The 18,737-nt window shown below is 36.3% G+C and overlaps 1 protein-coding gene across 1 annotated transcript in view; it reads left to right on the forward strand.

Moving 5' to 3' along the window:
- The window catches only part of LOC123273767 (glutamate receptor ionotropic, NMDA 2B-like), a 96,804-nt gene extending 79,474 nt beyond the window's left edge, over positions 1-17,330 (forward strand). The window contains exons 5-6 of the mRNA XM_044741245.1: positions 15,880-16,018; positions 17,277-17,330. Of these exons, the coding sequence (XP_044597180.1) occupies positions 15,880-16,018; positions 17,277-17,330 (193 nt within the window). The remainder of the gene's footprint in view (positions 1-15,879; positions 16,019-17,276) is intronic.
- The last annotated feature ends 1,407 nt before the right edge of the window (positions 17,331-18,737 follow it).

Genomic DNA, 18,737 nt, shown 5'->3' on the forward strand with positions numbered 1-18,737 from the left:
GACTGTATCGGAAGCTGCTCTCAAGAAAATGGTGAGACATTTATGGTATTTGAGTGATCAATTAGCCATAATGTCTCTATTTGATGATTCGATTGACCTGACTGTGAAGAAAAAAATGATTGAAAACCTAATAAATAATAAATCATCAAATACTAAAACCAGAAAATATGAAGTAGCAAGCGATTCAGATGAATTGCTAGAAAAAGATATCAGTGACTTCATTTCTGTAGAATCGCTCACCATATTCAAAGAATTTGATTTGCCGTATGATTTTATCGATGAAGATATAAGCAATTGGTCCAATAATGATAGTTTTCAAGAGTGTAAGGAATTTTTTGGAAAATTAGCTGTCGTCAATAATGTTGCAGAACGTGGTGTATCATTAATTGAAGATTACAATAAGTGTCTCACTAAAAACGAAGAAAAACTTCAGTATTTGTTGTTAGCCGTTAGTGAACATCGGAAAAAATACCCAAATTGTAATAAAAGTAATTTGATTGAATAATTATTTTTTCAACTGATCCTTCGTCATAATTTGATAATAATTAAAAAATTTTTTTTGTAAAATATAAATTATAAAGGAAAATAAAATGATTTTTTATCTCTTTTATTAATTTTATTTGTTTTGACTTATTATTCAATTTTTTTCTGTAAATAAAAGTATGTTACTAGTCAAATAAATAATTTATAATTAAGGGACCGGATTAATTTTAATATTGGAGTCAGTTTTGTACTCCCTGTAACCTTGCTAGCATTGCTAGACAGTAGAGCCATGGGGTCTACTCCGCTGTTCAAACGGTCGCTTGATAACGACGAGTTCAGGTCCGTTTGCACGCCTTCCCTCGCCGGCACTGAGGTATCCCCCCTCTGCACCGTAGACGATGTTTGAAATTGATCTGGCATTTTCATATCATCTTTTGCTAGGTTTTGGTCCACCCCGAGTATTCTATTTCCTCGGTACCCGACGCATGTGGCGTGCAGATATGCCGAGCATTCCCCTATCCGCCACCTGGGGAGGCTTCCGATGCGGGACCCAGCAAGCCCGACACGAGGTGTGTGTGTGTGTGTGTGTGTGTGTGTTTTGTGGGGAATCCTTTTACGGATTCTAGGCATAGCTGTTTGGCCTGGATATGTGGCGACTCGACGCAGCGTCATACTAACTCGACACTAACGCCCCTACCCACTAAACCCTAAACCCCTTTCTCTTCTATCCTCTGATCCCCCATGGTACCGCCGTAAGGCATTTCTTCGCGGGGGGAGGAATTAGCTGCCGCTCTTCCTTCTGGTGGCTAAGATGTTTTTTATTTCTATCTCCCTTCTAGTTTCTGTTTTCTGCTCTTTTTCTCTCGATGGACCGCAACTCTGTAAGCACTTCAGTGGCAAAGGTGCTCGTGGCGTTCCAGACAGCTTCTGATGACAGCATTTCTTCTACTATTGTCTCCGGTTGAATTCTCTTTTTTAGAATCTTCTCTAATTCATCGCGCTGTTGGTTAAAACGAGGACATGCAAAGATCACGTGCTCCACGTCTTCAGCGACACCTGGGCAGGATGGGCACTCCGGAGAATCGTCGTGCTTAAAGCGGTGAAGATAGGCTCGGAAGCAGCCGTGTCCTGACAACATCTGCGTAAGGTAGTAGTTAACCTCTCCATGACTCCGGTTCAGCCAGTCGTCGATCCTCGGTATAAGACGATACGTCCATCTTCCTTTTTCTGCAGCGTCCCACTGGAGCTGCCATCTGTGTGTGTGTGTGTGTGTGTGTGTGTGTGTAGCCGTATGTAAACCTCTCATAACTTTTGAACAGCTCGACCGATTTTATCGCGGTTGGTGCCATTCGAAAAGGCTTGACCAAACTTAGATTTTGAATACAATTTGGACTGAAAAAAAATTTTTTCAAATGTGGTTTTTTTGGAATTAGTTTCAATCGGCTTTACTGATCAATTCCAAAAACTAATCAGCTCTAAACATCAAAAAACCACGTCGATCACCGCTAGCCTCATAAAAATTGGTCAATTCGTTCGTAAGTTATCGTTGTCGAAAACAACCCGAAAAAATTTTTTTTTTCAGAATTACATCGAAATTCTTACTTCGATCGATTAAAACTTGAAGATTATTCATGAGTCTTGAAAATCTGCGTCGAATGCCACTAACCGCGTGAAAATCGGTTTATTCATTCGAAAGTTATTGCGGTTTTAAAATTCAAGAAATAGTCTTTTATAAAACTTTTATCAGATTTTTGAGCTCGGAGAGCTCAAAATGACACGAAAATTATATTTTAGAGCTCAAAGAGCTCAAAAACTTGATAAATGCAAGTTTGAGCGCTTAGTTACGAAAATACCGGGAAGTTGCAGAGATGGCCTTTAGGGTGAACCGTTTTTCTAATTTTTAACTTCCCGCTAAGAAAATTGAAAATTTTCAAAAATCGGGAAGTTATTGTTTTTACCCCGTTTTTCGAAAATCGATTTGTCATAAGATCTTGACGTTTTGAGGTCCTAGGAAGCTTCCCTGACTATTCCCGCGATGGTGTCTGTATGTCTGTCTGTATGTATGTGTGTGTGTGTGTATGTGTTTTTTTTTTTTTTTTTAAGGGGGGGGGGAATTCTTTTTACGGATTCTAGGCATAGTTGTTTGGCCTGGATATGTGCTGACTCGACGCAGTGTCATACTAAAACTCGACGCTAGCGCCCCTACCCACTAAGCCCTAAACCCCTTTTCCTCTTTTCCCTAATCCCTCATGGAAACCGCCGTCAGGCAGTACTTCGTGAGGGGAGGATCTAGCTACTGCTCTTTCTTCTGGTGGCTAAGGTGTTATTATTTCCTCCTTCTTATTGGCGTCATTCGAGAGGACTCCCGTGACAAACGTGTTTGTGGCGTTCCAGGCAGCCTCTGATGACAGCATTGCTTCTACTATTGTCTCTGGTTGGATTTTGCTCTTCAGGATATTCTCCAGCTCATCTCGCTGTGGATAAAAACGTGGGCACTCAAAGAAGACATGCTCTGCATCTTCATTGACTCCTGGTCAGGACGGGCAATCTGGGGAATTATCATGCTTAAAGTGGTGGAGATACGCCCGGAAACAGCCGTGTCCTGATAACATCTGCGTAAGATGATAGTTGACCTCACCGTGACTCTGGTTAAGCCAAATGTTGATCCTTGATATGAGACGGTGCGTCCACCTACCCTTCACTGTGGCATCCCACTATAGTTGCCATCGACTTATGCTCTTCTGCCGTTCTTCTGTTCTATGCTCCTCAGCGTTTAGTGTGGTTGACTTCTTTCGTTGGTAAAGGATCCGTCTTTCCTCAGCTAAGACTCTGAGAGGCAAAGTTCCGGAAATGACACACACTGCTTCCGTAGATATTGTGCAGAAGGCGCTTGCTACTCTTAAGGCACTCAGACGGTAGACTGGTCCAGCCTTTCTCCATGATTCTTGCTTCTCTAGTGCATCCGCCCAGATAGATATTCCGTAAGTAAGCATTGATGTGACTACAGATGATAGCAGTAGTCTTCTGCTCTGCTTTGGGCCTCCGACGTTTGGCTAAGCTAGCTACCACTGCTGATGCTTTTGCACTCACGTGTTCGACTTGCTGCTTAAAGTTGAGTCGGGCATCAAGCATCACTCCCAGATTTCGGACATATGGTTGTGATGTGATTTCTTGTTCTTCGACTTTCAGCTTTATGGTCTCTATCACTTTTCTGTTGGTAATAAGCACAGCCTCAGTTTTCTGTTTAGCCAGTTGTAGATTCATTGAGTCCATCCACCGGTTAACTTTCTCAAAGGTGATACTGAACATGGGGTATATCTCATCTAGGTGTTTAGCAACGATTACGACAGCTACATCATCTGCATATGCAACAAGATTGACACTTCTTGGAAGAGTCAGTCTCAGCAGGCCATCATACATGACAGTCCACAGAAGTGGACCCAGAACGGAACCCTGGGGTACACCTCCGGTAATATCATACTCTTTTGGACCATTCTTCGTGTCGTATCTCAGGATTCTGTCCGTGAAGTAGCTAGCCACTATCCTACGTAGGTATCCTGGTACGTTTTTCTCTTCCAGGGCTTGCATAATGCAGTCCGAGTTGGCGGAGTTGAAGGCATTTTTTATGTCCAAAATGACCACCAGGCAGTACTTCTTTGCTTCACCCTTCCATCTGATCTCGTCGATTGCCTCCTTAGCCGTTGCAACAACCAGATTGATTGCGTCCAGGGTGGATCGTCCTTTCCGAAAACCATACTGGTTATCTGCCAGGAGTGGATCGACAACTGCTTCTATTCTTTGGTAGATTATACGCTCAAATATCTTACCTGCCGTGTCTAACATACAAAGTGGTCGATAAGATGACGGTTCTTCTGGTGGCTTTTTCCCTTTTGGAAGTAGTATTAGTCGTTGCTGCTTCCACTTCCGAGGGAAAATCCCTTCCTTGAGGCATGTGTCGTAGACGTCCAGGAACAATGATGGCACTGCTTTTATAGTTGTTTTTAAAGCAATATTGGGGACCCCGTCCAATCCCGGCGCTTTATTGTTCCCTACACGATTACAAGCCTCCATCAGTTCTCCCTCCGTGACAGATGGAATGTCATCCATTTCATTCTGCGCTAATAGGTAGTTAAACTTGCTTTGTTCGGGGAACAACGCGTTTACGATCTTCTGTAGGAGTTGAGGACACATGGGTGATGGCATTAGCTGGTTTTTAAGATGGGTCATGACCACCTTATACGGCCTACCCCACAGATCTCTGTCCACCCCGTTGATGAGCTCCTTCCAGCATTTTCTTTTGCTATCTTTGATGGCTTTGTTCAGGGATCGACGGGCTTTTTGTACTCTGCGACCAGCTCCGCAGAGTTAGGTCGTCGGTAGCCACGCTTAGATATTCTTCTCTTCTGATGACACTCTTTACGAAGGGCGCTGATGTGGTCGTTCCACCAGTGAACGGAAGGTCTTGTGTTCATGCCACGTCTACGATACATACTGGCGTCGCAAGCCTGGGTCACTCTTTTCATCAGGTTCTTGGTCTTCTCTTCTGCGCAGCCCGCGATAATCTGGTCACTATTGAGAGCTACTAACAATGCACTTGGGTCAAGAGTTTTTACCTTCTGAAACGGAATGATATGTTTCCCTTGGTCGCCCCTTTTTACTCTTAAGGGCGCCACTGGATTTTTGGACTCAGTATCCAGAAACTGGACCAGAACATGGAGTATTAGGTCAGGGTCGTGAGAGATTGCTGAAAGGAAACTAAAATTTAGACACAGAAATTCGTTTAACAAAATTCTTTATTTCCCACTCCCTTTTACAGTTGAAATAATGGCCAAGATAACAACATATAAAATTTCATAGATAACAATCACACTCACACTCACTCTTATACGGTATATTTCACGCTGTCCAGCTAGACCCTCACGTGGTTGCAGTACCCGATGCCTACTGGACTCTCACGGTACTCTATCTACTTCGCGTCGTCCCCTGGACCTCTAACGCTACTCTAACTTAGTTCGCGCGGTCTCACGGACTCTCACGCCACTGAGCTGGACCCGGACGTGACTGCACACGTTGTCCACACAGCGCACGCTGTCCCCCAAACTTCACGCTACTCTAAGAGAACTACCCCGAAGCAGGATAGCCCCTTTACTCACACACAAACACACTCTATTCCAATTCCAATAATAATAATAATAATAATAATAACGCTTGAATTCCAATTTATAACTAATTTCCAGAATATTATTTTCCTAATTAATATTTCTAAAATTTTTATTCATCATTTTCCGAATTATAAATTACAAATTCCTATTATCTAAATTACTGCCGTATCTTCAATTTCTACAACAATAATTATCCAAATTAAAATTCCAATTCATCGAGGATTAAATCCATTCATTGTGTCCGAGATATTACTAAATAAATTTTAATCTTTATTTTAACAAAATTAAATAAATTCCTATAATCGAGTAAACTTAAATCTTTTATATTATTTAATTTAATCCAAATTATTTTATTCCGACCTATTTTATTTAATTCAGTAATCAGCAGTAAATTTTACTAAATTTATTTTCCAACGCAAAAGTGAAACTTGGCAAAAGATTATTCTATTGTATTTTATTATGTGATTCTTAAAACTTAATATTTCATTTTACTTGAGTTTATTTCATTTCAAACGAACGGAGACAATTTTGTTTCAACCTTGAATGTTCTCTACTAAGCGTTTTCGCGCGGGACAAGATGGCTGACGTTCTCGCTCGGTCTTGCGTCTCTGTCGCAAGTTTTTAGGGTAATTTTTTTTTCTGACGAATTTTTATCATTTTTATTTTCTACCCTTTTTTTACTAAATAATTTAGATTAACAATTATATTGATTCTAATGATTATTTCCTGACTCTAGATTTATTTAAATTAAGACGAATATTAAATAATGTGCCGAATAATTTATTACAAATAATTTTAGATCGGAATAAATTGTAGTCTTAAATAATTTTAATTTAGAGGTTTACTCAGTTTCATTGCTATTGGCTTAAGCCAAATTATTATTCAAAGATTTTCAATTAATAAATTTTACACATAGCGTAAAGATCTGGAATTAATAACCCGAACTAAATGCCTAGTATTATTAACCCCGACAGGCCTACGTATAAAATGTATAATGACAAGACAAATTATTTCCTTAACAAATTAATCAATAACCCGAAACCTGTCCTGGTATTATTAATTAATTTTTTTATAATTTTCTCTAGTATTAATATTAAATCTGATACTAAATAAAATTAACGATTGTGACTGAGCACGAAATAGCGGTGACCTTCAGCCGACGTGTTGCCTGGCTGATGCCGCAGCCCCGAGGAATAATTAAGACTCGTTATTCGTACCTGGAGTTTTTATAATTTTGATCTACACTCCAACGGTGAGCTGCAACTCCTAGTCTTCGGGTACTGGCGTGAATTTTTCCTCGGTGAGGTATTCTCAATTTGGCGGCAAACTCTGGTCACCAACACTCGCTCTCTGGGTATCTATTACGCCTTAGCTGGATGTTTTGGAAAAATTTGCGTCTCGTCCATTCGAGCTACTCAGTCACAATGATTCTTACCAAATTTAGTTCTACACTTATTGCTCCCTCTGCTCTCCCCACGACCACTACGCCGGCTTCTCCACCTTGGGGCCTTTCTTACTAGCTTTAAACGAGCTTTAGATCACAGCGCACTGTGAGCAGTCGATAAATAACTGGGTACCGAAATAGGGGAATTTACCGAGTAACGATCACTCCCTTACACTTCCAACCAATGGTGTTAAGTTGACTTTTAGGTCTTCTCGGGCTCTGGACGTTTGATATTTCCCAGAGAATTGCGTTGTGGTCGCTGTCTGTGTAGATATTCATCACCTTCCAGTTGATATTACCTCTGGTGAGGCTGCTACTGACGAAATTGAGATCTACAATAGAACTTGCGTCTCCTTTGGGTAGGTTGGTGTATCACCATTGTTGAGCAGTACTACATCTAATGTAGAAAAGGCTTCTAGTAGTTCCTTTCCTCGCTCGTTTGTATGCTTGCTGCCCTTAGTCTACTGCCCAGGCGTTGAAGTCCCCGGCTATTGCCACTGTGTGGTAATGCTTCGCGTCCTCGGTAAGTTGATCCAGAAATGTGGTGAATTCGACAGTAGAGAGGCTAGGTGGTGCGTAACAGCTATAGAAGCGGATGCCCTCTACTGATACTGCTACAAAGCCGGCATTGCTGTTGTCGACTGCATTAATGAGCAGGTCATGCGCTGCTTCACAATGGTTGAGATTGAGCTGCAGTATCCTCATGTTTGTTTGTTCGTCAACTTCTGAAGTGCCTCCTAAAATAACGGGCACTTATCAGTACCGGCATGGTGGGCATCATTCTCTGCACTTTCAATCTCAGCATATAATGCACATTTGGCTGGATTTTTACAATCAGCAATCTTGTGCGCTTCTTGTCCGCACCTGATGCAAAGCTTCGACCAGTCCACCTTGCTTCTGCACTGGGATCCATGATGTCTGAAATGCCAGCATTTAAAGCATTGGATAGGTCTCTTCGTTGCCCTTATTCAGCAATTAACCCAACCAATCCGGATTTTGCTACTTCCATCCAGTAGTTTCTGTGCTGTTGCTGCTGGTAGAATTACTGTGGCAATTTGAGTACCTCTATAGACCTTACGGATCTCAATTACCTCCAGTGGTCCTTTGCAGGTTACTCTTGCGTCTTCTTTCAGTATGTCTGCAATGGTCTTTCTCAATGTTTGGCCTTTGTCGGTGTTCTTCCTCGAAAGAGTTATCAGCATATCTCCAGCATTGGTCTTATGGATCTTCTCTACCGTACTGCGGACCTGATCATCAGGGACGTCCTGTTTTATTCGGCGCAGGATCTCGGCGTATTTTGCTTTCTCTGTCAGCCGGATGATGAGGGCATCCGGTCTGATCCGTTTCCGCGGCTTCTTTCGCTTGGGTTCAGATCGGGGCTCCTTTGTCATCTGTTTTGAGAGTACCTCTTTCATCTGTCGCTTTAGCTCTTTCTTGGACTGAACTTTTTGCCAAACCGATGTGTGTGTGTGTGTATGTGTGTATGTATGTAAACTTCTCATAACTTTTGAACGGCTTAACCGATTTGATCGCGGTTGGTGCCATTCAAAAGGGTTTGAGTAAACTTAGATTTTAAATACAAGTTGGATCGATTCTGACCGATCGATTTTGAGAAATCTTGAAAAAACTGCGAAAAAATTTTTTTTTTAAATGTGGTTTTTTTTTAATAACTTTCAAACGGCTTGACCGATCAATTTAAAAAACTAATCACCTCTTAACATCAAAAAACTACGTCGATCGCCACCAAGCCAGTCAAAATCGGTTGATTCATCCGTGATTTATCGTTGACGAAAGAAATCGAAAAAAAGTGTTTTTTTCGAATCACACCGAAATTTTCGGTCTGATGAATTTGTTTTTAAAAACATATTATAGAATTTGAAAAACTGCGTCGAATGCCGCTAACCGCTAATCAGTACATTGATTCAAAAGTTATTGCGGTTTGAAAATTCAAAAAATAGTGTTTCATTAAACTTCTATCAGACTTTTGAGCTCGGAGAGCTCAAAATTACACGAAAATTATATTTTTGAGCATTAAGATCTCAAAAACGTAGTAAGTGTAATTTCGAGCGCTTAATTATAAAAGTAGCGGGAAGTTGCAGAGATGGCTTTCAGGGTCAACCGTTTTCTTAATTTTTTTTTTTAAATTTCCTACCACATTGGAAAATAATAGTTGTTAAATGAACATGCTATATTTTAATAGGAAATTTAACGCAATACAAAAAAGGTCTGATATGTTTACTTGATTACTGCAACCCTTGAAAGATATTCGTAACTTAACTCCGATGTTTTCTGATTTCAACAATTTTTTAATAACTTTTTCAAATTTATCTATTAAATTAATAAATTATAGATATTTTTATAAAAATTTTAGCTCATATTGATAGAATGGAGGTTTTTAACTATTTTTTACCCTATTCATAAATGTAAGGAAGCTTTACTTTTGGAAATAGAGAATGATATGTCCGTTTTTATTACTTGCAAGGAAAGGTTCCCAGGTGTCCACCTCCGATTTTGATGCTACTGAAATATATTATTCTCGGCCAAATTCTAAGCTATACGTATTTTTTTTATCGGCGGAAAAACATTCTTAGGGGATAAAACCAACCCCCAAAGATGACCCCCTTAAAGGGTCAATTCCAGGTTTCATATACTGGTAGCCAATATTTTTGCAAACGACCAAGTGGGTTATGATCTACACGACGAATGATATGAAACGTATATTATATAAATGCGTTTTTAAGACCCAATGATTCCTTACACAAATAACGACGAATAATCGCTCAATTTTTACATTCCGGAATTTCACAGTGAAACTATTGAAATTTTTTTATTCTAATTTATTATAAAAACGATTTAAATTTAATTTTTTTAAACGCATTTTTAGACGTTTCTATAAGGTATAACGCAGCATGTCAGCACAATAGCGTTTTCAGTTTTTAACTGATTCTTTTCAAACTCAACATGCTTCATCTATCGATAAAGACCATGGTTAAGTTCAAAGATAAGCTTAATCAGGCGAGTAGTTCGGTAATGACAGTATTTTGAAATTTTGAAAATCGTAAAAATTGATGTTTCTACTACTTTAACTTGGTGTAATTACTGAACTATACAAGATATTCGAATTCGGTAAATTGCATCGTAAAGCTCTTTTATTAAGCTTCAATTTTCATTTCATAGAAGTGGTAATAGCCTCAATATTACTCCCTTTAGAGTTTGTTCAATGAAACAGTTTTACTGTTGCAGCCATTTTATAATTGGTTGTATCATAGTATAAATTGGATTGACATTTAATAATCATATGTCACAAATTAGTTCGGAATATTGTTTCCTTCCATTAAAATTTCATCTGGTTTCAAAATTCTGAACATTTTGGAAACTGTCATTTCTAAGCAGTCACGTAAAATTTGGACATTGATAAATAAAATCTTATAATCTTCAAAATTCTTTGATAAATATTCGAAAAACTTTTTACTTTTCAAATAATTTTTTCAACAAATTTAGTCCTATATAGTTTTAGATTTATTATTAAATTATTATTTTTTTAATCGATGAATTAAGTCATATATTACTAGCTGTTACCTGCCCGCTCCGCTGGGCACTTTATAGAATTGTATTTTGAGATCTAGACTTGAAATTCAATTAGAGTATTGTTTTGACTTTGCATAGATTCCAAATTCTATCGGATTGGCCTGTACCTTTTATTCATGTCATAATTCTAGCAAATATCCATTGTAACTTTTAATGTGCAAATAACTATAACATTCCCGTGGCTTTCTTCAAAAATGAATAATAATTGAGACGAACAAAAAAATTTGAAATGAGCATTGAAAGTTTCAGTTAAATGTCTTATAAGTAAAATTGAAATCTGCCTAGCTTGAGGGGCGACGAATTTTGCCGTTAATTAAATTTTTTTCTGTTACATCAATTTTTCATAGAAAATTGTTTGTACATGTTTTCTACGAATTCTCTTAAAATGAGTAGCCAAAGTTATTTTCCACAACTCAAGTGTTTAGAAAATGTATTTATTTTGATCTGTTACATTCCTGCAATCCCGTAATAAGAACGATTCATCGGTTATGTGATCAGCAAAAATAAAATATATGCAAAATACTTAGTCCGTTGGCTATATAGCTACATGTAAAGTTAAATTTTGAAAACCTGACAATGACTTTTTCGCCGCTGCCAAAGAGACGATTGTTGTAAGAAAATATAATTATTAGAAAAGGAAAATATTTTAATCCGTTAATCTTGGAGGACATCCCTGTAATTACCTGTTTCTCTTGAGATTCTATCAAATTTTATATCTGTAGGAACTGTATTTGAAGAATATAAATTTTTTGACAATTATCACTACTGCACTCCGATGTGAGAAAAAAATTTCGTAAGATTCTGTTCGATATGATTTTTACATTATAAATAAAAGATTCCAACAAAACTTCGAGTCTATAGAAACTATTGTTTCGAAAAGAGAGATTTTCATTGTTAACACCCCCGCAGTTCCTTTTGGGGTTAGAATTTGATAAAATTCATTCTTAGCTGAACTTTGCATCATACACGAAGATTCCCACTAAATTTAGAGTCTGTAGAAGTTATAGTTTGGAAATTAAAATTTTACATTTTAACACCCACCCCCGCAATTCCTATCGGAAGTAAACTTTATTAAAATCCATTTTGAAATGATCTCTACAGGAGAAATAAAAGATTCCTACCAAATTTAGAGTTTTTAGAAGCTATATTTTGGAAATTAACATTTCTTATTGTTAACACCCATCCCTGCGATCCTTATTGGAGGTGATTCGTTGTAAAATCCGTTCTTAAATCATTTCTAGATCACACATAGAAGACTCCTACTAAATTTGAAGTCTATAGGAGCTATAGCTTGGAAATTAAAGATTTTAATTGTTAACACCTACCTCCGCAACTCCCTGTGGGGTGGGATATCGTAAAATTGGTTCATAAATTATTTTTACATTACTAATCGAAAATTCCTACCAAATTTGGAGTCGATAGGAGCTATAGTTTAAAAACGGGAATTTTTAATTGTTAACGCCCCCACAACCCTCCTTTTGATTGGAATTTTGTTAAATCCGTTCTTAGCTGACCTCTACTCGGTAAAAAGAATATTCCTACCGAATTTCCAAAAGTCTCTAGGTCTTATGGTTCCAAAGATATCGTGATGAGTGACTATATATGTGGAAATCTCTTATATATATGGGGCATTCCATGCCAACTCATACTACCAATTGACTTTGCATCTCCGATTTGGCTGAAACTTGGGCATCTTTTTGTACCTTTCGAAAAAGGATTCTGTGATTTTTTTTCGAATTTTTTTATCCCACCACTTCGGAGATATGAATTTTTCAAAATTTCGAGTTTTTTTTTAAGTAGCCGTAACTTTATGACAAATTGTCCAATTTGGGTCTTTTTTAAAAACACAAATTTTAAGCCTAGTCCGGTAAGGGGATAATGATGGTATATAATTTTTTTTGAATTTTAAAAATAATGAATTCTTTATTTTTTGTGTTTTTTTACGGTTAAGGTAGCACTACTGTTACCACAAGAGTCAAACTCCAAAACCTAACCTTATTTGATTAACGTAGTAGATTTCCCTATACTAAATCACGTTGGAGAAAGAGAGACAGAGATAAATTTTGAATGTTTTTTATCAACAAATATTCTCATATTCTTGGAAACCATACTGATTGTTATTAAATATGTTTTAGATATTATTTTCTCTCGTTGTTTTGATTTTTATAAAAATGTGAACGTCCAGTTTTGTGAAATAAAATAAAGTCTGTGATTCTCCATAAAGATCAATGGTAAAAGCAAAAATATGTATATATTAATATTTTTTTTTCAGGACACCAGGCTTCCAAAAATTTTACTGCTTAATTTTGATATTATAAAGTATCAATATGCCAAATTTCATTAAATTCTGAACGTCAATTCTAAAACCGGTAGTACTACATTAATGTATCATCGACGTATTTTCAGACGAAATGTGATAAAAGCTCATACATGAAAATAATTAATCGTTATGTGAAAAAAGTGCATACATGAACATAATTAATAGTTAAAGTCAAAGTTAAAATTTTCGGGGTAAATTGTATCAATAACCTAAAAATTTTTTTTTTTTTGCGTTTAAATATTTTACAAGAGTATATTGTGATTGAACATGAAATCAATTCCATTGTGAGAGATCCACCTGTTTTTGGTACAACGCAATAATACTTTTGTGTACCTGTGATCGTTTTAGCTCGAGAATATCATACATTTAAACTTTCTGCTGCTCTTTCATAATCAGCAGTACTTGAATATCGTATTTCAATTTTGGCAAGTTATTTGGTTGCACGGCCATTTCATACAACTCTCAGGCGTTTGAAATTCGTTTATCTAATGCTAACTGAAGACTAGTTCTGGCTGCTGCTCATTATCTTTGCTATCATAAAACTTAAGTAGATATTGTAACCTATAATCACTGAATTATTAGCAGCAGACTGGAATAAGATTAAGAACCAAAACAAACATCAGATGACAGGCGAAGGCAGTGCCACATAGTAGCTGAATGATTAAATAATAAAAACTTCAGTGATTTCGAATGTTTTTGTTTATTTATTCAACAAATAAAGTATTCTATAAAATAAAAACAATTAAAAAATACAAAAAAAAGGAATTCATTATTTTTCAGAGTTTTTTGGAATTTACTTAAACTTTTAATCGCTTATGGTCTAAATAAACTTCAGATAAGTATTAAACGTCCGATTTTTGTCATTTTTTTCAGTTTTTGAATGTTTCCTCGAAAATCTGACGGTGTACCGGTCAAACTGACCTCAAATACGGGTCAAAATACATAAAAATACATGGGTCCCGTCAGAAGTACTGACAACCTTTGTTTTCGTGGGCCGGTGTAATTTTTTGTATGAAATTTTCAGAAAATTCATTAAAACACGAATTTAAAAAAAAAACCCAAATTGCATAATCTATATACATATAAGTGAAATACCACTGACTCATCACCAGATCGCCGAAACTATTGGACCGATTCATTCAAAATTTTGCATAGGTACTCCTTTTTCACCGTAGATAATAGATAAGAACCGATATTACGGAAATCCTATCGGAAATGGATTTTCACTTATTGACTCCCGCTCATAAAAGAAATGGTCCGTTGCTATGGTTACCGTTGCTATAGTTACCGTTCCTATGGTTACCGTTGCTATGGTTACCGTTTCTATGGTTACTGTTGCTATGGTTACCGTTGCTATGGTTACCGTTGCTATGGTAACCATTACCATGGTAACCATTACCATGGTAACCATTACCATGGTAACCATTACCATGGTAACCATTACCATGGTTACAATTACCATGGTTACCATTACCAAGGTTACCATTACCAAGGTTACCATTACCAAGGTTACCATTACCAAGGTTACCATTACCATGGTTACCGTTGCCAAGGTTACCATTACCATGGTTACCGTTGCCATGGTAACCGTTACCATGGTTAGCGTTGCCATGGTAACCGTTACTATGGTCACAGTCACCATGGTTAATGTTACCATAATAACTGTCAAAATAAATAAATTGTAATAACAAATTCGGTTGTCAACTAAATTCAGAGGAATGATTAGAATAAAGGTAGAAAGTTACTAAATACTAATATTCTTACGTTAGGCAAATACATTTTGATTTCAAATTTTATCGATTGTTTGATGGGATAGTAGGAATTCATAATCGTACTTTTTTTAAGAAAGACTAGATAAATCATTAATAACTGAAATAGCTAATATGTATTGTAATGATCATAAAGGATGAACTCGATTATATCATAACACAACTAAATAAAACATTAATTTATTAAGTTGATATTGTTAAATGATTATATTGATTTTAATGATTAAAACTGAAATGGTAAATTGTATCTGATTTATCTTCTCTAAAATTTCACAACAATATCGTTAAATTATAAAAAACAGTCAATTTAGGTTAATTCTTAATAAAATTAATATTAACAAATATATTTTTTAATACCACTTAATTTGTGACGAATTTCTCAATAACAAAGATTAAAAATATTTATTTTTATATTTACAAGCAGAAATAAATTTATTCATCAACTTATCAATGTTAATTTTCAGTCAAATTAATATAATAACATTGCTGTTTGTATTCTCAATTAATATGTGATTAATTTCATATTGTTGATTACTAATATTCATATTTTTATAAAAAATGGCACTGAGATAATAAAGAATAATCTGAATCAACAATCTTAATAACGTTATTGAAGTTGACGCTTAAACAAAAGAATAATAACATATTTATTTATGTAATTTCTTGATAAATTCAGAGCTGTAAAAACAATTATTTTATAGATAAAAAGCGATATAATTTCGTTAAGATTGTTGAAATTAATTATTTTGTTTATATTTTTCGTCTAGGAAACACAAGAAAATTTTATTGCATGCCCAGCGAAGCGGGCGGGTATCAGCTAGTTTGTCATAAAGTTACGGCTATTTAAAAAAAAACTCAAAATTTTGAAAAATTTATATCTCCGAAGTAGCTAGATAAAAAAATTCGAAAAAAATCACAGAAACCTTTTTCGAAAGGTACAAATAGATGCCCAAGTTTTAGCCAAATCGGAGATGCAAAGTCAATTGGGAGTATTAGTTGACATGGAATACCCCATATATAGATTTTTATAAATATTATTTTATGAAAAGTGAAGCGGAAAAGTATTATAATGAAATGATTTATCAAAAAAACAGTGATTTATTACTTTTATAGATATCTACGAAATGTTTCTGTTGAGGGTGATCAAGCAAAACCAAACGTGGAATTCACTCAGGATGGTGTTCTTAGAGCGACTGAGCTTAAAATCATGAATCTCAGACCTGGGCTTAGCAAACAATTGATTTGGGAAGAGGTGAGTAAATTTAACTATTTTTTTAATTGATAATAACTAGCAGACAAGTAATGATTTTTAGTAGTATAGCGAGGGCTTTTGGATATCGATAGTGTAGGAATCTGCATCACCGACTGAATGGTCCGTGTCTATGCTAAATTATCGACCGCCGTTTTGACCATATATTCAACCCTTTTTTACCAACTGTTTTTAATTTTTATTCCCACCATTTTCGCCTTCCCCTTTTTGAATTTTATTTCCGTAATTTCCCGCCACTTTTTTTGATCTACCACCTGGTAGCCGCCATTTCCCGCAACTACGTCACCCCTTTTGGTCCGCCACCTGGTAGCCGCCATTTTCCGCGACTACATTATCCCTTTTGGTCTGCCACCTGGTAGCCACCATTTTGACCTTATCTACAACCCTTTTACTGCTATTTTTTCAGTCATTTCAACCCACTATTTCATCAGCTCCATTTAACCCCTCCCCCCTACCATTTTATAAAACTAGTTTGGACTTACTTATGTGGTCATTTTCTGATGCGATCCCTACTGCGCAATTTAACCCCACTTTTATCGTGTATTGTGGTGGGGGAATCAATGATATAAAGTCAGCTCGTGACCATGAGATCGTTATTATGTTTTTGTTCTTGAACTTGAGCAATTGAGTAAAGTCGAGAAGATGGTGATTTTCATTGATTTTGAAGGCTTCTACACGCTCGATGGATCTTTTATTGTAATAGATGTTTCGACTAATGCCTCAAATATTGACAGCGATCTCCACATACATACTTAGAATTTAATTGTATTAGTCAATATATGTGAGAGTAGTAACTTCGGGTTATTTCGGAGACTATCGTAGCTGCACGTTCAACATTATGGCTGCTGCACATGCGCAGAGTAAGAAGCGGGAGAGAAGCCGGCCGGCACGAGGTACGCAGCAGCGTGGATTGCACACAACAGTTGTGCTGGAACACTTGTCCTAGAACGACCTTCTGTCGTTGCATTCGTGACAAAATTAATCTAAATAAATCTATTTGCATCTATTGCCACAAATAATTTCAAATAACTGAATTTAACATCATATTAATTTATTTCATTGTCTTTATAGTAAATTTAACATATAAATATTAGTGTATAATTAAAATCAACGGAATAATTGTGGGTGACGCCATCGAGGCAGTCAATTGCGTCGTAGTTAATAATTAAACGGCATCGCGGCCATTGTCCATAGCTTACTTGATTATACGCATTTAAAACATTTAACTTAAATTTTATAGCAAATCATTGCTCAGCTAGTTCCCACACTAGCAAATATACTAACTAGTCTTTGAACTATTAGTATTTATTCATATCAATTAGTCCCTGTACTAGTAATTATTCATAGCTAGTTCCTACACTAGCAAACATACTAACTAGTCCCCGAACTATTAGTATTTATTCATATTAACTAGTCCCTGTACTAGTAATTATTCATAGCTAGTTCCTACACTAGCAAACATACTAACTAGTCCCCGAACTATTAGTATTTATGCATCAACTAGTTCTTACACTAGTAATTATCATAGCTGGTTCCCACACCAGCAATTTATTACGGCAGTTGAGCTCACCCCTATTGTGTTCTGCACACATTTTTCATACACACACACACAACTCATTCACATTTATTCTGTACAACTTCGAGGAGTTTTTTCCTTCAGCACTTGCTGGGGGTTTTCTCCTCTTGGGGCAATAAAAATTATCATAATTTATCCCCAAATATCGAGTGTAATCATTTACAAAAAATCAACCTACCTAACCTAAATTAAACTTAATAAAATAAAACAAGAATTACGGGAACCACTCAAATTGAGTGTTTTCCGACAAAACAATAGAGCTTGCTGTTATCTCGCTTAGTAATGAAGTGGTTTTTAAAGTTCTGCTGCACTAGCAACTTTCGAACCACCAGCAGAGTACACCAATGGATTTATGGTCTTGGAGACCGAAGACTTTTAATTGAGAAGCCATGGTGTTAGATGGGATGAAGGATCATTTTTCTACAACGAACTCGAAGAAGTGCTGCGAGAGACTCTCAAGCACAATACATACGTTTACGTTCGGAGTGAGAAAAAAAAACATTGGCTCGAAAAAGTAATTAATTTTTCATCCGAAATAATTGATCTATCAAAAATGAGATTTATCAACCATCTTGAAGACTTTGATCCTATCCAACCGTGTCTCCTGAAGAAAAATCACTTACGGAAAAGCAATTATGCTGGTGCCTACGAAACAGTTCAGAGAATGAAATGCTGGTTTCTCAGCTGTTGGGGCCTAAGTCCATCGCTGGAAAAATCATTACAGCTTTTTTATCAGCTCCAGTCTTTAGTCATGATGGATCCACAAGATGTTGCCTGTTTGGATGAATCATTCATACTTCAATTCACAAAACATGAAATAAATGCTATAGGGCCAAAGCTCCCTCATCACATGAAGATGGACTCAAAATTGATCGATTACACAAGATGTACCAAGCATTATAAGACTATGTATAATGATGTTCTTGATGGCCCTTATCTATTAAAGAAGAACTGCTATAAAAGTAACAATAAATTTTTTTTATGTGCTAATGGATCTTAAAATAATTATTCTAATAAGGTTTTTATGAATAAACAATCATTAAATTATAAAAAAAAGTGTTTTTTATTAATTATTTTTTATTACATTAAGTTTACTAATTAATACAGGTTCAATAATTTTATTTA

This window comes from Cotesia glomerata, unplaced genomic scaffold (assembly GCF_020080835.1).
Source record: "Cotesia glomerata isolate CgM1 unplaced genomic scaffold, MPM_Cglom_v2.3 scaffold_13, whole genome shotgun sequence".
Classification (NCBI taxonomy): Eukaryota; Metazoa; Arthropoda; class Insecta; order Hymenoptera; family Braconidae; genus Cotesia; species Cotesia glomerata.